At 47.3% G+C, this 25,746-nt stretch overlaps 1 protein-coding gene across 1 annotated transcript in view; it reads right to left on the bottom strand.

Annotated features, from left to right (window-relative positions):
* The window catches only part of LOC121436548 (cilia- and flagella-associated protein 99-like), a 48,507-nt gene that overhangs the window by 1,405 nt on the left and 21,356 nt on the right, over positions 1–25,746 (bottom strand). The window contains exons 5-14 of the mRNA XM_041636549.1: positions 23,180–23,292; positions 21,655–21,832; positions 19,098–19,178; positions 18,835–18,909; positions 17,449–17,520; positions 16,934–17,022; positions 13,527–13,731; positions 4,047–4,188; positions 3,679–3,830; positions 1,673–1,878 (exon numbers count right to left, since the gene is read on the bottom strand). Of these exons, the coding sequence (XP_041492483.1) occupies positions 1,673–1,878; positions 3,679–3,830; positions 4,047–4,188; positions 13,527–13,731; positions 16,934–17,022; positions 17,449–17,520; positions 18,835–18,909; positions 19,098–19,178; positions 21,655–21,832; positions 23,180–23,292 (1,313 nt within the window). The remainder of the gene's footprint in view (positions 1–1,672; positions 1,879–3,678; positions 3,831–4,046; positions 4,189–13,526; positions 13,732–16,933; positions 17,023–17,448; positions 17,521–18,834; positions 18,910–19,097; positions 19,179–21,654; positions 21,833–23,179; positions 23,293–25,746) is intronic.

Below are 25,746 nucleotides of genomic sequence, written 5' to 3'. Positions count from 1 at the left end.
AATTTTTTTTTTACATTCTAATATAGAATTGGTGTAAAATGCAAAAACTCCCTTTGCCTCACAGTGCCTTTGGCACTCTCATGGTCCCCAGGTGACAGCATTTCTGCACATCTCTTTTTTGTTTTTGTTTTTGTTTTTTGAGACAGGGTTTCTCTGTAGCTTTGGAGCCTGTCCTGGAACTCGCTCTGTAGACCAGGCTGGCCTCGAACTCACAGAGATCTTCCTGTCTCTGTCTCCTGAGTGCTGGGATTAAAGACATGAGCCACCACCCCGGGGCTATATCCCCCCCTTTTAAAAAATATTTATTTATTTAATTTATTATGTATACAATAGTCTGTCTGTGTGTATGCCTGCAGGCCAGAAGAGGGCACCAGACCCCATTATAGATGGTTGTGAGCCACCACGTGGTTGCTGGGAATTGAACTCAGGACCTTTGGAAGAGCAGGCAATGCTCTTAACCTCTTAGCCATCTCTCCAGCCCCTATATCCCCTTCTTAATACGGTCCACCTCTCCTGTCCAATTGCAGGTCTTGCAGCCTGCAGCTTTGATTAAAGTATGCATCACAGCATGGGGCATGAGCACATACTCTCCTTGCTTTAGGGCTTTTGCCCAACTGTCCTGGCCCTGTTCCCCTACAAAACTTCTTTCATTAAATTCCTTCAAGAGAGGTTGGCTGCAGGAATAGGAATGGGGTCCAAGAACATTGTTACCAGAGTTGAATTTTGAGAGGTACTCCGACCTTAAGTAGTACATTTGGGGTCTGTGAGGATGAGGCCAGCAGTTGGGAAGTGGGGTTTCCTGAGATGTGTGTCACTCTGTAATTGTGGCCAGTCAGTCCTTTCTAAGCAGGCGGTGGCATGGCTTCCTCTGCATTGCAGCCACAGCAGCAGCTGCTCAGAGGACTAATAATGATGTATTCTCTTCCACTGGCAATGAATTAGGGTCCTTCCTCTGTCCACCCCTTCCCAGTCCCATGAAGGTATTTTCTCTAGAGACCAGTGTGTTCTGTTGTAGTAGGCCACCACCTCCCCTGGAGCAGTTGTGACCATGTGACCAACCTGGCTGCCATTGGACACTGGCCTGAATAAAGATATTCTCAAACAAATAAAAGGTGTGTGCATATATGCACATACAACTATGTGTGACACACACAACTTTGTGTGACCTAGATACTGGCTTACAAAGGAAAACAGCAAATGGTATTTTAAAAGTCTTAGCTGTCTTGGGACACTTGGAGAAGTGAATGCAGATAGGATATTTAAATGATGTTGAGAATTCTGATTAGCTTTGCTAGTTGTGTCATGGTGTTGTGGTTTTTTAAAGAAAATACACACTACAGTGCTCGGGAGTGAAATATATGGTGTCTGCAGCTATTTTGGAGTGGCATTGACAACTGACAAATGGCTAGCTAGCGAGGTAAGAACAAATGGCTCAAAGGCCCTTGTGACATGGACGCATTGCATGTTGAGTGTCATGGGCATCAGAGCCATCGCCACAGAACTGATGATTCTCCCATAAAATAAAAATGGTCAGAATTACTGGAAAGAATTGTCTGGCAGGGGCTGCTGGTGTGGCAAGGGTACCCACCGAGGAAGGTGCGTAGCAACCTTGCCACGCTCCATTGCTCCTTCTAACACATGGAGATGACCTTTTAGGAGCCATGATACTCACCTCAAGGCTGCAGTTCTGCCCATGGCTGCGCGGCACAATGAGATTTGTTCCACTGTGTTCTGTAGCTTTTGGCTTTTGGCTCTCTTGTCCTGAATGATTTGATCCCGCTTTTCCTCCTGCTCTCGTTTCTGGGTTTCTTTAAGCAGGGCCAGCCTTTCTCGAAGTTCCACAACAGACATCTCTCCTTCCAGACCATATCCTGGGATCTTCCAAATAACAGGGGAAGAACTTAAGCTAGCAACTGTAAAGCCAGTCATCCCTCAACTAAGAAGACCTTTCCTCTGCTTCAGTCTGCCTGTGTACCACCCAATCAGCAGCTCCAGCCTGGAGCCTGCAGTGGGGAGACCTAGCTGTCAACTGCAAAAGCCTCCCAGTCCTGCCCCTTGCTCTTGTGAACCTGGTTCTCCTCTGCTTTCTCATACAGGCTGCTGCCCCCATTTCCCCTTAACCCTTGACTTTCTCTGGCTCTGGACTTTTAAACACTTGGATGCTCCTTGTTCTGTTTTTCATCTTGGGTCTGGAGAGTCCAGGGACCTCACCCTTGAACATGTAGCTCCTCAATGTACCTCCATGTACTTTAGCTCTCTTCCCTTCAGAGCTCCAGCTCTGATGGGTAGTTCTTTCCTCTAAATAAAAACATGCCAGCCGGGCGGTGGTGGCGCACGCCTTTAATCCCAGCACTCGGGAGGCAGAGGCAGGCGGATCTTTGTGAGTTCGAGGCCAGCCTGGTCTCCAAGAGCTAGTGCCAGGACAGGCTCCATAGCTACAGAGAAACCCTGTCTCGAAAAACTAAAAAAAAAACAAAACAAAAAAAAATATGCCATCCTGCAGAGGGAGGCTCCTAGGACTCAGGAAGCAAAGGAAACTTACAAGGCTCAGAAAGCTCAGAAAGTTACAGGATTTACAAGGAGTTGATGGCCATGACTGTATAACATTAATAGTTGCTGGAAAAGAGAAAACTCGTGGGCAAGTGCTGAACAGCAATTTCCTCCAAAGGGAACCATCCAGTCCCAGGGGCAGGGAGGTTAAGGCTCAAGATACTCAAGGTCCTCTCTCCAGCTTGATTGATTGATTGATTGATTGATTGCAGAGAAAGTGGATATTTATTTAGTGGGTTATGGAGGGGAAAGGGAAAGGGGGAAAGGGTATAAGGGGGAAGAGCAGAGAGAGGCAGAGAGAGAGAAATGGAGCGGGGAGGAGGGGAGAGGAGAAAGCTACCTCTTCAAGAGAAAAAGGAGGAGCTCAGGCCCTTTCTCCAGCTTTATAAAATGAGTAAGCAACCACTGGGGAGGAGACTCTGACCAGGAGAGCTATCAGAAGAGATTCTCAGGTCTGTCAAATTGCCTGCAAACTATGCAGAGAGCTCTTGGGATGCAGCTTTCATGAGCTGTCATCTGTACTGGGGTAGGCTTTTCAATGACACGACCGCTTCTGAGCCATCCCGGTGCCTGTAACTGTTAGGAGCCCCAATAATCCATTGGTTCACCAGGTCGGACTTTGGTGCCTACTGTTACTTTGGTCTGTCCTGGGTTCCCTTCCTGGGGTAAGTAGATGTGTGTTGCATTTACTCAGGAAAGGCTCTCACACAACAGCAGCCTGAGCTGCCTGCAAACATTACAGGGAACTACTGCGGTACAGCTTCCTGAGTTGTCCCTTGCATTGCGGTGAACTTTTTCGTAAGCTCACCTTTGAGTCATCTATGCCTCCATAATTAGCCTTCCCCCATGATATATTGCCTCAATAAACTCACTGGTTCACTAGTTTAGATTAGGGTGGATTGTTTTTTTGGTCTGTGGTTGGCACCGTATCTAGGATAGTGGAAAGGTCACAGAAGAAACTGACTTGATGTAGCACATACCTTAAGCTGAATCTATCCACAGCTGGTAGTAACCAAGAAACTAGAGGATTATGGGTAGGACAAGACCCACCTCTGGCCCTGATGGGAATTCTGTGTACCACACAAGGAGGTACCCTGAAGCTGAAGCATCTACAGGCCACAGTCTCACCTGGGTCAGGTCTACCAGCTTGCCCTTGCGTGTGGGCTGTGTCTCCAGCGCACGCAGCTGGGCGATGAGCTCACAGCGCTGCCTCTGCTCCTCTTTGGCTGCCTTTGAGCTACGCTGCAGCAGCTCCCGGATCTCTTCCATCACCTCCTGAACTTGGAAACCAAGTGGGGTCCTGATGAGGACGGTGAATGGTCTGGCGGACAATGGACAGGGGCCATGTTCCCCAGAGGTGTCTTCGTCAGACCGTGGCACCTGCTCAGTCCTGCCCACCCTCCAGGGGCACCACCCCTCACTGACGAGCTTGTTTAGTCATTGAGAAGGATGTAAGGGAACGGGACAGCCTTGTGGCACCTGATTCCCTCTGGTACCTATCTGCTGCCGGCCCTTCACAAGCTTCATTTGGGCCACCTTGACATTCTTCTGGGCTTCATTGACCTGCTCCACCAGTTCTTTCATGGACTTCTCCTCTTGGAGGCGCCGCTCAGCACACTGCAGCATTAGCTCAGCTGTCTGCTCAGACAGAGGACCCGAAACACTGAGAACTGGACTGGACAGGGTCCTCCCTTTAATCCTATCCCAGCCTACATCAGAAGTGTGGGGGGCACCCAGCCAGCTCTGCCCTGAGTTCACCCCAGAGCCTTAGCCCTTTGAAGCTGGGACTACTGGAAAAGTTCTACCCCTTGTCCTCCCTTCTTCCCAGGCTCGTCCTGGGGTTGCTTTTCAGTATTTTGTTGTGGCAGCTCTAGATCCTCATGAAATAAGATGCTCACAACGGAGGGAACCTGGTGGGGAGGGTCCAGTAAGGAGGCATATGTGATTAAGGTACTTGTGGTGGTGCATACCTTTAATCTCAGCACGGAGGAGGCAGAGGCAAAAAAGAAAAAAAGTGCAAGTGCCTGGGTTTGATCTCCAAAACCAAAAGAAGTGTCGGGGGGAGTGTTTTGTTTTTAGACAGAGACTTATGTAACCTAGGCTGGCCTGGAATTTGCTTTGTAACATGGGATGACTTTGAACTCCTCCTGATCTTCCTAGTTCTGCATAGGAGCGCTAAAATTACAGGCATGTCCCACCACACTCCTTTTGTTTTTTCTTTTGGTAGCCCAAGCTTGCCTCAAACTCACTGTGTAGCCTTCACTGACATCAAACTCATAATCTTCCTGCCCTCTCCTCTTAAGTGCTGGGATTATGGGCATTTGCCCATGTGCCAGGCTTCCAAAATAAATGACAGGGGTGTACAAGCTACTATGCCTGTATCAAGTAAGCAAACAAGAAAAAACAAAGAAAGATGCTGTTCTTGCACTGTGGGCCTCTTCCTAAGCAGAGTTACAGGGATCCCAGGCTCATCTTACATCATCTGGAACCAAGAGATAGAGGACCAGGCCTATGGTAAGTAGATAGATGAGAGCTTCTTGCTGGAAGCAAGGAAAAGTCAACTCTTAGCACCTAGAATCTGAAAGATGACACAGCTCTGCAGAAAAGCTACCAGCTGGGGAGAAAGCCGTGCATATAGGAACTTATAAGATGCTTTTCCTCAGTGCACTGACTTCACATGGGCTGCAGACACCCGACGAATAGCTAAAAGCAGGGGAACAAACGTGGCAGCTGTGCCTTCATTTTGTGTCTGTCTTCTTTACCCTCAAATTCTGGGTCTCATTTTTGCTCTATTTGGCACCTAGACGTATTAGTTTTGTAGAGCAGTTAATTGTCCCATGCCCCCCAATAGTGAAAACATGAAGACGACAATAATGGCTTCTAGGTTTGCAGGGACAGCATAATCAACAACCTGTCAATCACCAATTTGTTTTTTCAGTTTACTTCTTATGTGCATGGGTGTTTTGCCAGCATGTATACTGCATGCATGCAATACCCAAGGAGGCCAGAAAAGGTTGTCAAGAGCCCCTGGGACTGGAGTTTCAGGTGGTTATAAGCCACCATCAAACATAGGAATCAGACATAGCTCCTCTGGAAGAGCAGCCCTTGTTCTTATCCACTGAGTCATCTCTCCAGGAGCAACCACCAGCTTATACAACATGTAGACCATGGGCACAGCAATTGAGAAAGAGGCCTCTAATCATTGTTCTAAACCTGAGCAGATCTGCTCCATCCTATATTCACCTTGGCTTCCAAAACAATAGATCTAATGTTTAAATAGTCTGTTGCAACTCTGTGGGTCAGGCCTGCCTAGTCTGGGACTCTAATAACAGATACATAGATTTGCCATGTTGTAGGTCAACAGCTGGTCCTCCCTAAGCTTCAGTTTCACTTAACTTTTTTGGTCTCGAACTCACAGAGATCCGCCTGCCTCTGCCTCCCGAGTGCTGGGATTAAAGGCGTGCGCCACCATCGCCCGGCTTAAAGTTTTTTTTATTACTGTTTGTTTTTGTTTCATTTTCCTAGCTATGCCACTTCTTCAGTTGCATTGGGCACAATAGCATGGCAAGGGCTCAAGAAAGTGGGTCACTATCAGTGACAGTATAGGCTTCAGCACAGTATTGGGGTCAGCAGAGAGGGGAATGAGTGAGCTGGGTGGTGATGGTGCACGCCTTTAATTCCAGCACTTAGGAGGTAGAGGCAGGCAGATCTCTGTGAGTTCGAGGTCAGCCTGAGTTACAGAGTGAGTTTAAGGACAGCTAGAACTGTTACACAGAGAAACCTTGTCTGAAAAAGCCAAAAAAAAAAAGAAAGAAAGAAAGAAAGAAAGAAACCCTAACAAAACAAAAAACTCACAACTAGAGTCTCCCCCCTCCCCCCCCACACACAAAGAAAGAAACAAAGAAAGAAAGGAAAAGAAAAAGAAACAGAAAAAAAAAGAAAAGGGACTGAGTGGAAGAAGAGGCATTGAAATTGGTGGTTGCAGGTGGGCACGGGGCTTTGGTGAGACATATGTGCCAGATCCACAGAAAGACTGGCATCACTAGGAAGTGAGTGCCAGAGCAGACAGCTGGCTGAGTCTAGAGTCAGACACTTGACTGCTTCCTGTGTTCTGCCTGGTGTTGCTGAGGGACAAGAGGCAATGAACACATCCTTGGTCCAGCTCTTGAGTTCCAGTTCTTCTCCTTCCCACAAGACAGCACCCAAATAAGGGATGTTCTTCACTATGACAACAAGCAGGAGCTCTGAGTTACCTGCATGGGAGAACTTCAGAACTAACACAAAGCTGGGGGTGCAGCTCAGTGATAAGGTGCTTGTCCTGTGTGTGTTTGGCAGGGGGAGTTGGGTTTAATTCTGTACACTACAAGAAAAAAAAAAAAGCCCACAAAACATGCTAGATGTCCTTTGTGACGGGAGCCAAGTGGAAAAGCACTGCAAGAGTTGCCAAGCTCCATCAGACTGAATGAAGATTTTGGGAAAAATGTACTCAAAGAACGGTTCCCATGGCAACCGGCATGTGAACTGTTTCTCACTAGTGGGTTCAGTGTTGAGACCAGAACAGCTACCCTGCATTGGTCCTGCTGTGATGGGGGAGGGGGGGCTGGTAAAAAGCGAGTTTTATTCAGTTCAGGTTATTATTTGTAAGGTTCGCCAATTTTAAAAAGGGCATAAATTTAGTTAAGAGAAGAAAATATAACCAGTAATCAAGTCAGTGTTAGAATGAAATTAAAAATACCACCATTGCTGGAGATATAGCTTAGAGCACTTGCTTATCCTGCAGAGGGTCCTAGATTCAAATACCAGTATGAACACATTCATCCATCTGTCCACCTGTACACACACACATGCAGACACACATACATGCACACATTAAAAAGATCATTGTTACATCCATTATTTTAAACACATCTTTTTCATACGTGTTGATAGAATTCCTAATATTGGTCACTGTGGAAAGCTAGAATTCAATATTGGCCTCCCTGGTCAGGGCTTGGTGGAGAATAGTCAGGTCACTTCTTTTAAGTTAGTGTCTCCCTGTGGAGCCCAGGCTGACCTCAAAATCCCAACCTTCCTGCCTAAGCCTCCTATGAGGTGAGGTTCTGGCTTCCTCACTGTGGGAGATTGTTACCTGAAGAGCCAAAATAATTCTTTCCTCCTTTACATTCCTTCTGTCAGATATTTGGTCACAGTAACAAAAAAAGTAATGAGCACAGGTGAATTCAACAGCAGACAGAGTAGAGGGTCCAAAGAAGACAGAACAACAGGGCTGGTCCAGCTAGAACCATGGAAGGAAAGTAGACGGAAAAACCTTCAGCGAGCATCAGGAACCTGGAGGTGCTATAACAAACAAAAGCCCTAATGTCTGTGTCATTGCTCCCAAGAGCAGAACAGAGCTAAAAGGAAAGTGGCTAAGATTGCTCAGACGTGCCAAGATAAGTCATAGTCAAACTTCTGAAAACCAAAGACAAGGAAACAACAGGAAAAGCCGGGCGGTGGTGGCGCGCGCCTTTAATCCCAGCACTGGGGAGGCAGAGGCAGGCAGATCTCTGTGAGTTTGAGACCAGCCTAGTCTACAGGAGCTAGTTCCAAGACAGGCTCCAAAACCACAGAGAAACCCTGTCTCGAAAATAAAAAAAAGAAAAGAAAATATCATGAAGCCTCCAAAGGGGGACTGATGCCTGGTTTGTGGCAGAAAAACTGAATGGCCCCCCAAATCAGAGGAAGTTGAACAATATTTTTCAGGTACTAAAAGAAAGTCAAAGGACTCAACCTAAAACAGTGATGCAATATTCTATTATTGTTATTATTATTATTATTATTATTATTATTTGGTTTGTTGAGACAGGGTTTCTCTGTAGCTTTGGAGCCTATCCTGGAACTCACTCTGTAGACCAGGCTGGCCTTGAACTCACAGTGATCCGCCTGCCTTTTTCTCCCAAGTGCTAGGATTAAAGGCGTGCACCACTACCACCTGGCTATATTCTATTAATTTATTATTATTATTTTTTAAATATTTATTTATTTATTATGTATACAATATTCTGTCTGTGTGTATGCCTGCAGGCCAGAAGAGGGAACTCAGGACCTTTGGAAGAGCAGGCAATGCTCTTAACCACTGAGCCATCTCGCCAGCCCAATTTTTTATTATTGTATGTGTTAATGATGCATGTGTCATAACGTGTGGAGGTCAGTGGAAAACTTTGGGAGTCAGTTTTTTCTGTCCCCCATGGGATCCAGGAATTGAACTCAGGTCAAGTTTTCTCTGCGTTTCCCACTGAGTCATCTTGCTGGCCCATCTTATTTTGAGACAAGGTCTTGTGGCCAAGGTGGTCTCATATTTACTCTATAGCTGAGGATGACCTTGAATTACTTTTCCTGTCACTCTTATGAGTACTGTAATTACAGTTGTGAACAACCTCAGCTACTGTGTGTGTGTGTGTGTGTGTGTGTGTGTGTGTGTGTGTATGTGTGTGTGTAAGTTTCTCACAGCTCATTTGAGCTGGCAAAATGACATCATTAGTAGACTATGGTAAATTATGTACTGTTATAATTTGGATTTTAAATGTCCACTAACCAGTCCACAAATTAAGGCTTACTCCCTAACACATGACACTATTAGGAGCTGGTAGAACCAACGATAGTTAGGCTAGGGAGGACATGACCTTGAAAGGGTATGGAACTGGCCTCCTTTTCTTTATCTTTGCTTCCTACAGTTTTCTTCCATTACAAGCTTCTACCCTGATGCACTGCCGCAGGCCTAAAAGAATGGGGTCAACAAACCTTGTATTACAAACTGCAAAAATTTATGTCCAACAAAATCTTTTTTCTTTTGAAGTTGATTTTTTAGGTATTTTGTTACAGTAATAAAAAACTGTCTAATACATAATTATATAATATTTTGAATAACAATTTAAAAGAGCTGCAGAGGGCCTAGGTGTGATAACACCAGCCTTCAATCTCAGCAACTGAGAGGTAGAGGCAAGTGACTTTCCGTGAGTTTGAGGCCAGCTTGGTCTACAGAGAAAGTTCCAGGCTAGTCAGGGCTACAGTGAGGAAGTAGCTCATGGACACGAGTGGATAGCTGAAATTTTCTGACCAACCAGTCTAGCCAAATTGGTGAGTCTTGGGTTCATCTAGAGACCTTGTCTTAACAAATAAGGAGGAGGGTCCATAAAAAGGCATAGTGGGTAACAGCATTTGCCTCTCAAGCCTAGCTGCCTGGGTTTGATCCCTGGGACTTAGGTAAAGGCAAACAGAGAGAACTGGCTCTACAGACGTGTCTTCTACCATCCGCTTGCATGCTGGGACACATGCCCTCCCCAAAATAAATATAGAGAGTCGAAAACCTAAAAAAAAATAAAACTGAGGAAAGACACTCAACACTGACCTCTGATCTCCATAAATGTGTACACACCTGTACCTGCACATACATGTACTTAAACTCACACTAATAAGTATATACACCACACACACCAAACACATGTACAAATAAGCAATAATATAAAAAATGCTGGGTGGTGGTGGCACACACTTTTAATCCCAACCCTGTAAGATCAAGACAAGCCTGGTCTACATAGTGAATTCCAGGATAGCCAGGGTTGTACAGAGAAACTTTGTCTTGAAAAGCAAAAACAAAACAACAACAAAAACCCAAAGGATGGGGGGCTGGAGAGATGGCTCAGAGGTTAAGAGCACTGACTGCTCTTCCAAAGGTCCTGAGTTCAATTCCCAGCAACCACATGGTGGCTCACAACCATCCGTAAGGAGATCTGGTGCCCTCTTCTGGCCTGCAGGCACACATGCAAACAGAATACTGACAATACTGTATACATAATAAATAAATAAATATTTTTTAAAAAAGTAGGAAAAAAAAACAGAAACCCAAAGGATGGAAATGCCTCATGCAAATATTAATAAAAGGAAAGAAGGACTTAATATCATTTGAAGTAGATAGCAGAGCAAGGAAAATTACCAGTGACAAAGATACAACATAGCATAATACTAACGACCCAACTCCACAGAGACAATTAAGCTACATATTTGCATGTACTAAGCAACAGAGATGCAGAATATGGGAAGCAAAACCAAAATAGAAAAGGAGAATTTCACAGTTATATTTGTAGACTTCAACCTCTTCTCAACAACGCACAGATCAACTTGACAGAATTAGCAAATGAACGGAACCAATAGTACTGTTAATCAGCAAGAAGTGATGGACGTCAGAGAACCACCGAGACCAAAGAGCACACCTTCTTCTCAAGTGCCCTCCATGGATGGAAGACACAGCAAGAGCCCATCCTGGGCAAAACTCAACAACTCAACATAGGGCCTGGTGCCAAGAAGCCTGGTGGTCCCAGCACTCAGGAGACCAAGTGGGTCACAAGTTTGGGTCACAAATCTGAGGCCAGTTTGGCTTATTGACGAGATTCTGTTTCAAAACAAAAAGCAGCTGGGCAGTGATGGCACATGCCTTTAATTCCAGCACTTGGGAGGCAGAGGCAAGTGGATCTTTGTGAGTTCGAGGCCAGCCTGGTCTACAAGAGCTAGTTCCAGGACAGGAACCAAAAAAAGCTATGGAGAAACCCTGTCTCAAAAAAAAAAAAAAAGTACATTCGCCAACCATAGCAGATTCCAATTAGAAAGTACTAACAAAGATAATGGAAAAAATTTACAAATGCCGGGAAACCAAACAACATTTTTTTTAGTTTTATTTGTTTTCACTTTTTATTTATTTATTTGTTTGTTTTGAGATAGGGTTTCTCTGTGTGGCAGCCCTAGCTGTCCTCGAACTAGCTCTTGTAGACCAGGTTAGCCTCAAACTTACAGAAATCCGCCTGCCTCTGCCTCCCAAGTGCTGGGATTAAAGCGTGAGCCACCACCACCCAGCTAAACAACACACTTTTAAATAATTCACAGGGCAAGAAGGAAATCTAGAGAAATGGGGAGAATACATCAACCTGCTATTTGAAACTGAGTACAACATGTCAGGATTGGAGGCACACAGATAAGGCCATGAACAAGAGAAACCATCAAACACTAAGTCCTCACAGTAGATAAGCAGGGTGTCTCATACCAGCAACCTATGTTCTCATCTCAAGACGCTGAAAAAAACAGTAAAAAGAAAGCAAGGAGGGAGGGAGACAGAAGTGGTGAAACAGAGAAAACCAGTGAAACAAAAAGTAAATTGTTCAAAATAAATAAATTGTTCATTTTTAACAATGTTATGGTTATTCTTGGTTGTCAAGCTGACTACATCTGGAATTAACTAAAATGCAAGCAGCTGGATACACCTGTGAGGAATTTTTCTGAGTTAAATCATCGAAATGGGAAGACCTACTTCTAATCTGGATCTCTTGAGGTGGAAGATCCACCTTTAACCCGAGCCACACCTTCTGTTTGCAGATGTGGTGGAAGGAAATTCTCTCCCTTTGCCTGCCTTCACTCTTGCTAACAAGCCTACTCCTTCACTGGCGTTCATTAGAGCCAACTCTGGATTCTAGCATATACTAGAGACCAGCTGAGACATCCGCCTCGTGAACTGAATGACTATGAGTTCTTGGACTTTCTGTTGATAGACAGTCATTGTTGGACTAGTTGGACCACAGCCTGGAAGACACTGTAATATACATAATATACATATATTACATTATATATATATCTATGTATATATATATATATCTGTGTGCATGCATGTGTGTATTTAGATACATATTAATTCTATCAGTTCTGTTCCTCTAGAGAGCCCTGACTAATACAGACAAGATCTCAATATGTAGACCTGGCTAGAATTTTTTTTAAAAAATATGTTAGAAGAATATTACAAGTTTGTAAACTTATAAATTTGACAATTTAGTGAAATGGACCAAGTCTTCAAAATATACAAACTAGCACAACAACTCAGCATGAAGAAATTGCTTCAAAAGTTCTATAACTGTTAAGCATGAAAACATGTTTTTTTCTTTTAGAGACAAAGTCTTACTCTCCAAATTGCCCTTGAACTCGTGTTAATCCTCCTGCCTCACCCTCATAAGTGCTGGCCTGACTGAGTATGAACCACCACATCCAGCTAAATGAAATGTCTCCCTTCTCTTGATTTATTTGTACTGGCTTTTCCTGTATAGCACTAGGGACCGAACCCAGGACTTGGCATACGGTAGCCATGCACTCTACTAGCTACAATTCTAGTGGAATGGAATTTGTAATTTAAAAACTCTCAAAAGAGAAACATTCTGCAGGGGATTTTTTTTTTTTTTTTGGTTTTTCGAGACAGGGTTTTTCTGTGGCTTTTGGAGCCTGTCCTGGAACTAGCTCTGTAGACCAGGCTGGTCTCGAACTCACAGAGATCCGCCTGCCTCTGCCTCCCGAGTGCTGGGATTAAAAGCATGCGCCACCATCGCCCGGCTTCTGCAGGGGATTTAACTGGTAGCTGAGCATGCCCATCTCAGGCACAATCCTGGGTTCAGTTCCTAGCACCAAACAGAGCAGAGCAAAGTAAATGAAGAAAGGAAGAGCAAATCCTACAATTGAATACAACCTGGGTGGCAGTGGTGCATGCCTTTAATCCCAGCAGAGGTAGGTGGACCTTTTGAGTTTAAGGCCAGGGCTACACAGAGAAACCCTTCATCCAAAATAAATAAATAAATAAAAACACAAACATTCACAAGGGAATCTACTCAAAGAAGTAATGGGAATGCCCTCCAAGTGTGGCCTTTGAGCTTTGTTCTCGGTGGGACACATCCAAGGAGAGACAAAGCTGAAATCTAGACCTGGGCGGCCTCTGGGAAGCAGCAGGAATACCATCAGCACAGGTAACCTGAAACTCTCATGGACCCCTGGCTGTTAGGATGGGGATAAAGAAACCATGTCTCCATGTAGGTCACTGTGGCTGGCAGGCTGTAGCCAACCACAGCATAGGTACTTGATCTCTCTGCTCAAGTCCCACTGTGTCCTGGCCACTCCCACACAGTGTACATCACCTCCTCCTTCTTCTGGTCGGCCTTCTGCTTGTTTTCCTGTATGAGGTTCTGCCGGGCCAAGATGGCCTCCTCGTGGCTCAGTTTTCCTTGCAGCCGCCGGCACTCGCTTGCGGCTAACTGCTCCTCCAGGTCCTTGGCCAGCATCTTCTTCTGCCACTCGAGGAACTCGGAGAAGTCCCCAGCTCCATCTACAAGCTTATCAACTCTAGGGGAAGGGAGACAGACGTGCAGCTGGAATCCTCATGATCAAGACCATTAGGTCATAGGTCCTCTCAGGCGAGGACAGCCTCAAACAACATTCAGCCATACTGCTCACTCACAATCACATCTGCCTGTCTCTCCCATGTACCCACTGTCATCTCCTCACCCTCCTTCCATCCACTTTTCTGTCCACTCTTGCTCTGTCCTTGTCTGTCCACCACGGCCCATGGGTGGAGTCCTAGAAGCAAGCGTGGTCAAGGGGAAGGGAGCAGGTATTTTCCAAGTCTTTCCCTACACTGGTCTGTTTTCTCACTCACAGAGCAGTGATTATCTCTATAAAATGGAGCCATGAGCCTGACATGGCCCTGCTTGCCTTCCCCCCACCACAGCAGGACCAGAGATTGCTCATGACACTGTGACATGCACCTGGTTTTCATCCCCATTTCTTGCCATACAACTGGACACCTAAAACACTTGAGAATTTCTAAGTGTCTTTTTTTTTTTTTTTTATACCTGGAGGGACAGCCATGGGTGCTGGGAACCGAACTCTTATATTTTTGGTTGTGAGACTAGCCTTTAACGTTTGAGTCAACCCTCCAGGCCCCAAGTGTCTTTCTTATGCAAATGAGGTAAGCACAGACAGGTGGTCTCTGGGCGCCTCCAGCATGGGGCTGGTCACCAGAAAGACCCAAGCAGGAGCCGAATTTGGAAGTTTCCGCTTCACCCTCAGCATTGTCCAGGAAACTGGACAGGAGGGGAGGTAACCGCACACACCAAGAATTTCATGAATCACACACATGTCAAATCCCCAAGTAACATAAAGGTCAGGGTTCACATGAGTTTCTGGAGAACTGAGCAGGTGGAGGATCCTGGAGGCTGGTGATTAAGTGGGGTGTAAGGCTCTGAGCCTGGTTTCCTACTCTCTGTCCAGGCAGTTCTTCTCTGTGCCCTCGGTCAAGCTTTTTACAGTGAATTGCTATATGCAATTAAGCCTGACCCCAGGTTCTTTGAGCTTCTGTAGCCAATTAATCAAATGGGGGAGGGACGCAAGAGAGACGGTTTAGTGGTTTGTTTTTTTTTTTCATTTTTTTTTCCTTTTAGTTTTGGTTTTTTTCAAGATAAGGTTTCTCTGTGTATCCTTGGCTGTTTTGGAACTAGCTCTGTAGACCATGCTGGTCTAGAACTCACAGAGATCTGCCTGCCTCTGCCTCTGGAGTGCTGGGCTTAAACCACTGTCTGGGTGAGATGTTTAGCTTTTAACTTGCTGTTCTATCAGGAGGATTGAAGTTCACATCCCAGCTCACAAGAGGCAGCTCATATTTATTTTATTAAATCTAGCTCTAGTGTATCTTCCGGCCTCCTCAAGCACCTGCACACACATGTCCATATACACACAGAGATGTGCATCTTAAATGGTAAAAAATAAGTCTTAAACATGAAAAAAGAAAGGGGTTATGAAACCCCAAATTATATATGTTTGGTTAGAAGCACAGTTAAAACTACCTGGGGACCTGAGGGTGCTGATTAGTGGTAGGGGGCGTGCCTGGCATGCTCAAGGCCCCGGATTTGATGCCCAGCATTGCAAGAACAAAATGACACATATAAACAACAAAACCTATTTGATGATTACAATTGGCATCTTGGGATAGACAGTCTTGAGGACAGAGCCCTTGCCTTGCGGCATTTACCATCCCCTCCAGGTAGATGGTGCCACAGCAGAACTGAATTAGAAGACACCCAGATGGTGTCTATTGCTGTAGCAAGCTTACAGGCCGGTAGAGGGACATCTTAGGTTTGAGAAAGGTGTTGCTGAGTGAAAGCATGGAGCAAACAGTAGGACTGAGTTGTGTGTTCTTGCTCTGAAAGAGCTGGAGTTCCTTGTTTTGTATAAATGAGAATGGACCAAGGAGAATCAGCCACTTGCTAGTCAGGTCTATACTAACACAGGGATTGATTCCAAGATTCCACGGGAAGGTTTGGGTGTTAGCGGCAAGGCATGGCCTAGGTAGCTGAAGGCATGAACTGATGTGTAGCAGAACAAGGGAAATTCAATACTGTTTTACTGTCATGAGAGGCTCAGGGCAAGAAATGGTAGTGACCTTCCCCAGTCACACCTCATCCTGGAGGGGACAGGCGGTGTGAGCTGAGCCACTCCTACTTTTGGAACTGAACTAACAGAAGCCTGAGAGTCCTGAGAGGCTTTCATGACTGAACTGGAGAACAGTAATAGGACAACACCTTCCGGGTCACACATCCTTCTCCTGTGAGGGATTTGTGTTCAAAGATGGGCAGTGGACTGTGAAGCTGTCAGATCTGGACTTTGTCTTCGGCTGCTTGTTTGATTGTTAGCTGGCCAAGCCTAAGTAGCTTTGAACTGGGGGGGGGGGTCACCAGAAAGACCAGGACAAAACCTGGATCCAAGTGCTGGGATCTATGAGGGCACAGGGAAGACTGTTGAGCTGATTTCACGAGGCCAGCATCTCCGCCAACCACACCTACTCCCCCCAGGACTCCACAACATGCAAATGCAAATTCACATGAGCTCTTGGACAGCTCAGCAGATAGAATCTTAGAGGGTGTGCACCTCGGTAGAGTAGGGTGACACCCACAGGTTCTCCTATAGGCTCTATGCATCTCTCCAACAAACTAGTAGATTAAGTAAGTGTGCCCCTGAGTTCCGTGAGCTGTTCTAGAAAGCGAATCAAACCCTAGGAGGGGACTTGAAACCTGATTTATATTCCACAGGTCTAGGGAAGGCCAGCTGGGAACTGCAATTAGCACCTTCAGGGTGACGTCTTGGGGCTGTAACCCCAGCCCCACCAGGTCTGGTGCTGTCTCCAGAGAGTGCTGAGCTGCTGTCCACTGTAAGTTTTGCTGACTTGTGGAGAGAAATTTGTTGCTGAGAACTTAGGAAAAACTGAAGTGGGTTTTGCTTGTTTATTTTGAGACAATGTCTTTCTGTAGCCCAAGCTGGCCTAGAACTCTCCATCTTCCCACCTCAGCCTTCCAAGAGCTAAGATTATTATGTGGGCCACCATGCCATGCCTTGCCCTGGCATTGCTTGTGTTTTCCTCAATGAATTCAGTGCCTCCCCCTCCTCTCTGCTGAGCAGCTTGACGACAGGCTCTTATTCTAGGCTTTTCTCTTGAGGTCAATACCCTTGAGGGTGGAAAGGAAGTAATTAGATAATGCCATCTGCCCCTCACCTCTGCAGTTCCTTCTCCACCTGCCGCTGGTATAAGGCCCCTTCTCGAAGGATGGTGGCTGTATTCAGCTTGACTGGGAAGTTGTTAGGCTGTGGCAGAGGGGAGGAATGGATGGTAGGTGTCTCAAAAACAAGTGTCCTGCTATCAGCCATCAAACCCTTCTAACTTGTCCCCTGCTAGGCTCTCTCTACTTCAAGGGTGAAGCTGTCTGTGGGTCCCTTGCCTCCTCCAGCTCCCATTCTTTTTTTTTTTTTTTTTTTTTTTTTTTTTTTTTTTTTTTTTTTTTTTTTTTTGGTTTTTCGAGACAGGGTTTCTCTGTGGCTTTGGAGCCTGTCCTGGAACTAGCTCTGTAGACCAGGCTGGTCTCGAACTCACAGAGATCCGCCTGCCTCTGCCTCCCGAGTGCTGGGATTAAAGGCGTGCGCCACCATCGCCCGGCTCCAGCTCCCATTCTTAGAGCCTTACTTGAGTCAGGCAGGTGGGAAGTCTGAAGAAGAAGTCTACAAGGCCCTCACCTTGTAGAAGGTCAGATTTGAAGTCCTGCGTATTTGGGGTGCAGGTTGATGCTGCTGCTGCTTCTCCAACTCCTGTAAATCAGGAAGAGGTAGTCCGGCATCTGTGCCTGCCTAGTGTCCCTGGAAAGGTCGCCCATTCCCTTCTGTCCTCACTCTGGCTACCTATCCACATGTGCCGACCTTGGCCCCTCAGGATGGCATTCTGTCTTCCATTGCACTCTAAGCCTTGCTGGGGTGCTTAACCTTCTGGTTAGGAACAAGGAAAGGAAAGGGTCTGCTAGGCCTAGGGACTGTAGTCAGCATATAGGATTGCTGACTTCCTCGGGATTCAGTATCCCTTTCCTCTGTTATCCCCCAGGGCTGAGTTATCCACTGCCCTACTCCCTTTTCTTGGGCTGAATGTCTGCCCCATGCATCTTGCTGTCCCTTGATAAAAGTTGGTGAGACCTTAAGTGCCAGTTTTGGGGGAAAGCCCACAAAGGCCGCCATCAGAGCCCTAAGCATGCTGCTGACTGGAATACATGGCCCTGGGACTACCCAGCTGTTAGATCCTGTTCAAACAGCTGCCCCAGATGGCCCCACTCCTGAAGGAGTTTCTCTTTCATTTATTTCAGAAAGAAGGTCAGAACTTCTTTCTGATGGTCCCTAGTTACCCAGTCTTTTAATTAATTAGTATTTTTGAGAAAGGGTTTCTCTGAGTAACAGCTCTGGCTGTTCTGGAACTTGCTTTGTAGACAAAGCTGGCCTTGAACTCAGAGAGATCCACCTGCCTCTGCCTCCCAAGCACTGGCATTAAAGGCATACACCACCACCACTTGTCTATTTTATTTTATTTTTAAGACAGCGTCTTACTATTTAGTTATGGCTGGCCTGGAACTCACTATGTAGACTAGGCTGGGTCAAACTAAAAAAGATATGGACTATCTTTGCCTTCTGAGTGCTGGAATTAAAGGTGGGCATTGCTACAACCAGTCTTTCTTGTCTTTCTGTGTGGGTTTGGGGAGCTGGATCAGTGGGTAAAAGCATTTGCTGCTGAGTCTGATGTCTTACGTTCAATCCCTGGGACCAAATGGTAGAAGAGAAACACTTTCTGCAAGCTGCCCTTGGACTTCCACAAGTGTGCTGTGGCACAGGTGGTCACAGGCAAGGATGACCTGAACTACTGATCCTTCTGTCTCTAACTCTTGAGTTAAAGACTACATTGGATTACAGGCATGTACCACCACACCTGACTTATGTGGTGCTGTGGATGAAGCCCACAGGTTCATGAATGCCAGGCAACACTCTATCAACAGAGCTACATCCTCAGCCCCAGAAGGAAGAATTTTATGGCATATGAAAAATGCTACCATAAAGACTGGGCTCACCCCGGAGGCTGGGCATTACCTGTGCTTGGGGATCCCTGCGTAACCGGGGCATGGCACACCGTAGCTCGTCCATGTTCGCTCTCAGCAGCAGCTCCTGCCATGATACCATGCTGTTCTTTCCCCACCGGCAGTAACCCAGGGTCCACAGGCCGTTGTGCATGTGTGTGGGGGGGTTGATGGTAGAATGAGTGTGCTATGCCTAAGGTCCCCAGCCTTCTCCCCTTCCCCTGCTCTTCATAGCCCAATGGGGTGTCTAGGGAAACAGGGGCTCCACATGGCCACCTCAGCATTCCGGCGGTTGTATCTTTTGATCATTTGCAGAAGTTGCTGCTCCTTGGGCTCCTGGTAGGTGCTCTGAGGGACCTGGTGGAGGGGCAGAGAGGAAAGCAAGTCTGTGGTTAGTGACCCATAGGGTAGACGGTCAGACAGGCAGCAGGTATGGGGGGTAGGGTAGACAGAGCTGTAAGGCCAGGGCACTGAGGGCAGGTCATTGTTCCAGATGAGAAGCCATGGTGTCCAAGGGGAGGCAGCCAATTCTTAGGACAGAAGGGGTAGGCAGAGGGGTCAGAGAGTGCCATACATTGTTTTTTTAAAAAAAAGGCAAGCTGTCTGTGCTATGAAGGGACCTTAAGTCTTTGGCCTGTTCTCCAGGTCATAGTCATAGTCCCTGGAGGAGCTGTGTCCATCACGGAGCAGGTGAGGAGCCAGTCTGGTCACCCTTGAGCCTGAGATCCCTAAGCCTGTCTCTCCAGTCCTTGCCTTCCCCTCTGCATGTTTTAAAGATATGGCTAAGTCAGCTCATCCAAACCTAAAACTCTCCTCTTCCTCTGGCTGCCCTGCCCCAGGCTTTGATGACCCTCACTGGGGACCCTCGTGCTCTTTTTCACCAAGGCCTTCCCCTGTGGCTGTGTCCCTCACACCCAGGGCCATCTCCAGTCTTGCCCACCTGCTTTAAAAGGTTTTACCAAGGGCCTGTTTTCTTGGCTTCTTTCTTGCTAACAGTTAGGAGGAGCTATGTTGGTTCCAGCCCACCTGAGAATGTGTCACTCACACTTTCTGGTTGTTCTGCTTGGCTGAAGGACAGTTCTGCTTGTCCTCTCACTATGACATGGTAGACCTTCCCTGAGCCCACTTCTGTATTGACAAAGCCTGTGTCCTCCATGCTCTGAGTCCATACTGGAAGGCTATATCTCCTTCCTTCCCCTCTCCCTCCCCCATTGCACTGTGACCTCCCCTGGCTGCCCACCAACTTGGGGGGGGGGTAGAAGGACACTGCCAGAGATTAGAGTGCATTTTTGGCTCATTGTCTATGCCTTCAGGCACCCATAGCTCCTAGGAGGTGAAAAGGAGTCCTGGCCATGGGTCAGAGCATGGAAGGTGTTGGACGCAGGCTTTGCCAATACAGAAGTGAGCTCTGGGAAGGTCTACTATGCCATAGTGAGGGGACAAGCACAACTGTCCCTCAGTCAAGCAGAACAAACAGAAAGAGAGGTGGCTATCGGGATTAATTCTTGAGGAGTTGGCACCAGAAATATCAGAGATCCTGCAGATGGGGAAACTGTGGAGTTGCTTAGCAACAAAGCCCCAGTAACCTATCTACCCATCCATACATCTGATTACTTATCATCTATCCACTACCCATGTATCCATTTATTCATCTATCCCCCGCATCCATCTACTCATCCATCCATCCTCTATACACATTTATTGAATGCCTTTTCTAAGCCAGGACTTAACCACCTGTGTTGGAAATACGGCGTGAATAAAATGGAGGAAGAGCCAGGCCATGAGCAGATCCACAGATTGTAAACATATGGAGAAAAGATGGGTCAAGAAGAAAACTGGGTGGGGGACTCAGCAGAGCTTCTGGAATGAGAAAATTTTCATTGAGACCTGAAAAATGGAGGAACTAGGGTGAGATGTGGGAGCCCCAGGGCCATCTCTTCTCACTCCTCTATAGTCCTTCATTCTACGAGGACCAGGTTGACCCAGGAGGCTGAATCCAGTGTTAGAGCTTGCGGAATCCACAGTCTAGTCAGGATTTAGCACTCAGACAGTCTGAGCAGGACCAATCAGACTTTTCTGAATAGCTCTTGTCCCAATATATTCTTTCCTGTCCTAGACAATGAATGTACAATGTAGACACAAGACCTGGATTCATTAAAAAAAAAACAAAACTAAAATGAGATTAAGTTAGTCTAAAGATGAAATTCCCTTTCAGAGGAGACTAGAGTAGAGGCAGTCACAGAGAAACAGATCTGGAACCCTGATCAAACTATATCTGAAGCCTATTTCTACTTTAATACTGGTGATCTATTGTCTAAGCAAGTTGGCCTGTAGTTTCCTGTTACTGGCAGTTCAGAGCATCCTGACTGATAAATCAGAAACAAACAGGAGATAGAGAGGTTCTCAGTAGAGGAGACAGAGTAGGGGCCAGGCATTCTGGGACTCAGGCAGACAATCCTGAGCAAGCCTGAGAAGCATATACACCGTGTTTGTCAAGCATACTATCTAATGGGGAGGGTGGGTGCAATGACTAATGGTGAGCTCTAAGCATTACCCAGGTAGGTCTAAACCATGGCTAGGTAGTATCACTTAGCACCTCCTAATTGGGTTCAGAATGTGATGGCCTCTGGATCAGCCAACTTCCTTCTCTGTGTAGGTGTGGAGGGTGTCGGGGGTGGGAGGTGTATTGTGGGTCACTGAATACTACTGGGTGGTCCAGTACACCCTTGACCCTGGAGGAGCCCTGCTGCCCAATGAGGCCCCTACAGTCTGTTCTCCCCGTCTGAACATCCTGCTGGTACAGACCCATGCCCAGCACAAATGCCCAACTCACAGGCTTTGGCTTGGCCATAGTGGGTACAGGCTCAGGCATTCTAATGGCACGGGGCTTTGGCACAGTCAGGTTGAATTCCTTGGGCTCTGTGACCTTGGCCTTGGTCTTCAAGGGAGGAATTTGATCGGTTGGCACTCCCTCCAGTTGGTTGATCAGCTCCTGGACCTCTGGCTGCCATCTTGAAGGCAAAAGTAGAGAAGGCGCTAGAGTCGCATCCTAAACAGGTTGCTAAGAAGCTGGCCCCTGGGATCCTAAGGACCCTTAGTGTTTGGCTGTCCTTCAGGGCGAGGTGATGGTGAGCAGGTGACTTTTCCTCACTAACTTGTGAGTCAGTTAAGACACACTTTTCAGTACATGCATCAAGGTTCCCTTTGCACAGATGAGGAAACTGAGGTCCATGGGATAGGAAAGCTGGGAGGTTGAGACGCCCCCACTTCAGGGATGTGGAGCTCTCTAAGGATGAGCAGGAACTGGCGTCTGAAGCTACTACAGGTGGTACATATGGTACTGACGGAGGTAGCTGGGAACAGGGAAAAGAAGCTGGCAAAGGGAAAGGAATGCTCTGTAGCAGAACTGTTGTTGACAGGTGCAGGGAACAGTGGGGGTAGGGCGAGGGCCACATTCCCCTAAGGGACATCCAACTGTCCTTGTGTTCAGCCTCAAGGTCCCGTGGAGCAGGGATTTTAGATGGGTCTTGATAGGTGGCCCAGAGGTCTAGGAATCCCCGTTTCACTTTCCAGATCTTGAGTGGACCCAGGCTATCATGAGCAGCCTGTTCAGAGTTTCCTCCTGTCAGGCTCCTCAAGGGGAGATGCATGGCTTGAAATGGTTTCAGACTCCCACCTGCCTCTGCCTCCCGAGTGCTGGGATTAAAGGCGCGCACCACCACCGCCCGGACTCAATCTTAGAACCAGGACTACACAGAGGTAGAGAGGCTGCCCTGAGGTCTAACAACAAAGGGTTCTCATCAGATTACGCCTGGACTGGGCCTCTAGCTTCAGGGTAGGTGTGGGGAAGCAGCTGTAGGCCTGTGCTGAGGCTGGTCCCAGAGAGGGTTGTGGTAAGTATGGAAATAGCACACAGCTGTCTCCTCATTTGGGGGAGTTTGTCCTAACTGCTAACAGTGGGGATCATTTGGGACAGGAGAGCTCTCCTGGCAAAGGAGTAGCTCTGAGGAACCCCACTATGGGGCCAAAGCCTCCTACACGTAGCTAGCACATGGACAGTGTACTTGGGTCCAGCCTATCTGCCCGTCCCCAGGAAGAAAGATATGAGGCTAACCCAGTCCTCTCAGAGGAATCTAGGAGCTCCACACTGCATCCTGCTGTCCCTGCCACCGGCTGTGGTAGATAGATCCATTGCATCTCAGGCCTCTCACCCTGACCTGGGTCATGATCTGGCCTCTCACAGAGCTTCCATGAGCAGGAAGGGAATGAGGAGCACCCCCCCCCCCCCCCGCCCGAGACACCTGGAGTAGGCACCAGACAGTTTTCAGAGACCCAATATCCTGCCACAGCTGACCCACCTCATCAGAGGGTCAATCCAGTTCTCCTTCACATGGGATGTTTCATAGATGAGGCTCCACTCGTCCTTGATCCATGAGCACAAGTTTAAGGGGTTAAAGAAGAACCTGAGGAACTGAGGTAGAAAGTCACTGATCACCTCGGCTGTGGCTCAGACACCACCCACTGATGCCCCAGCACTCCTCTTAAGGGCCAGAACAGGCTGTGACATTCAGGGGGTCACACACACTGCAGGTGGACATTTATTCAGCTTCCAGGCCTGGAAGGCCCTTTGCTCCACTCCTGGGTAAGAGGCTACAGGGACACACAGACGGCTGCCTGCCTCCTACCCTGCCTAAGTCCAGTGGGATGTCTAATGCTGGGAATGTAATAATGTCATTTTCTGTCCCTGTAACCTTGTCACTATAGCACTGCAGGGCTAGGGCTGGGAAAGCCCTAAGCTCTGGAAGGTGGGTTGTCATCTGACCATTCACAGTTGCTGTCTGACCTCAGCCCTGAGACTGAGGCAGTCTCCAAAGCCAATCAGAAGGGAAAGTCAATGGCCCTGGGGCTACAGTTATGCCATTATCCTGTTTGCAGGATCCAGGGACCACATCAGAGCCCAGGAGAGCTCTGTAGTGACACAAGAAACACAGCTGGTACTGGGAAGCAGGAAATGTATTTGGGAAGTGACCCTGGAAGTACACGGCCAGTTGAGAGGACAACGGCGAACAAGGCTATGACCTCCCAGTGTGACTCCTGTCCTCATCAGCTTCATCCTCACCTATCTCTTGTGAGGATCAATTCCTTGTGGCCTGCAACCCTATTCCAAACAGAGCAGCATTTCTCAACCTGGGGGTCATGACTCCTTTGGACGTGGGGGTCGAGGGTCACCTAAGACCATCCTGCATATCAAATATTTACATTACAATTCATAACAGTAGCAAAATTACAGTTATGGAGTAGTAGCAAAAATAAAGGGTTGCAGCATTAGGAAGGTTGAGAACCATGGTTCCAGAGCTTTCCACAGTTCCCCGCTTGGCAGGCAGCCTGCCCACTTTCATCACCTACCTCTATGGCCTCTCATCTTCTCAGTCCTTACCCAGGGCCAGGGTCCTATCACCCACTTCCTAATCTCTCAGCTGTCAGTCTTGGCACCTGAAGGGGAAGCTGGCCTCTGTGGCTGGCCTCTGGGGTTCTCACCTCATTTGTGCTGGTCCAATCCCATTTGGGTACGTCCTAGCATTCTTTCTATTCCCCTGTTCATCACCACACCTTCACACCAGCATCTCAGCAGGGTCAAGGCCACCGTTCTCATTGGGATGTGGGGGCAGAGATCCTGCCAGAGTGGGGGAAGGGACTCTCTGTGCATCTAAGAAAACCCTGACTTGGGGGGAGGGCTAGAGAGATGGCTCACTAGTTATGATCATGTCCTGCTCTTACAAAAGACCGGAGTTCAGTTCCTAGAACCCATGTTGGTGTCCTACAATTGCCTGTAACTCCCACTCCAGGGGCACCAAGGCTCTCTTCTGGACTCTGAGGGCACTGACATGTGCACATATCTACATCGTGACACACGCACACAATCAAAAACCAATAAAACATTGGTTGGCATTGTGGCATATATCTTTAATACCAGAAATTGGGAGGCAAAGGCAGGAGGATCTCTGCGAATTTGAGGCCAGTCTGGTTTATATATTGAGTTCCAGACCAGTCAAGACTACATAGTGAGACTCTACATAAAAGTAGCCTTTGGCCATCTGGAAGGTTCTTATTACATGAGTGTGGGGTGACTTCGAGCTCTTCTGCCTGTGGTCTTGGAGGAATGGGCAGCGTCCCCAGTGGAGGCTGCCTTCCAAGCAACCTGGGCTGTGATACTTTCTGCTGTGTCACTCCTAACCACAGCAGCAGCAGCTAAGACAGGCCACCCTGGTGCCAACAGCTGGATCTTCATCTTCACCTGGCTTCTTTCTAGGTCTCTGAGGCAGGTAGAGGGACCCTTATGGGCCCAGAATCACCCAATGGGGCATGGAGTATGGAGTGGACAAGGGAAGGCCTTGTGTCGGTCACTAATCAACCTCTGCAGCTTTGCTCCCTAGAGTTTTCTTTTTATTTGGAGCCTACACAGGGTAAGGAAATACTCCACATTTATTAATTTATTTATTGTTTTTTTAAAACAGGGTTTCTCTGTAACTTTGGAGCCTTTCTGGAACTCTGTAGACCAGGATGGCCTCAAACTCACAGAGATCCACCTGTCTCTGCCTCCCAAGTGCTGGGATTAAAGGTGTGTGCCACCACCACCCAACAAGGGAATATTATAAGATGATCTTTAGCCTCAGTCTTTTTCCCTTCTCTGTATCTTTCTTTCTCTTCTCTTTCTCTCTCTTTTAACTATGAGACAGGGACTCAGGCTGGGCCTCCTAACTCAGCCTCCAAACTGTTGGGATTATAAGCCACAAGGCCTGCCTCCCATGTGAGTTTTCTGAGCTGTCGTCACAAGCCTCCAGAGCTCCCTAGGTTGGTCAGTGACCAGGAACTGGCCTGGGGTCACTGTTCATTTCCTGAGAGCAATATGTGATCTACACCCCAA

This window comes from Microtus oregoni, unplaced genomic scaffold, assembly GCF_018167655.1.
Source record: "Microtus oregoni isolate MIOR12 unplaced genomic scaffold, Mior012 000049F_ref0000343, whole genome shotgun sequence".
In the NCBI taxonomy this organism is placed as follows: Eukaryota; Metazoa; Chordata; class Mammalia; order Rodentia; family Cricetidae; genus Microtus; species Microtus oregoni.
The sequence above is the reverse complement of the archived record's forward strand: the minus strand, read 5'-3'. Positions and strand labels throughout refer to the sequence as shown.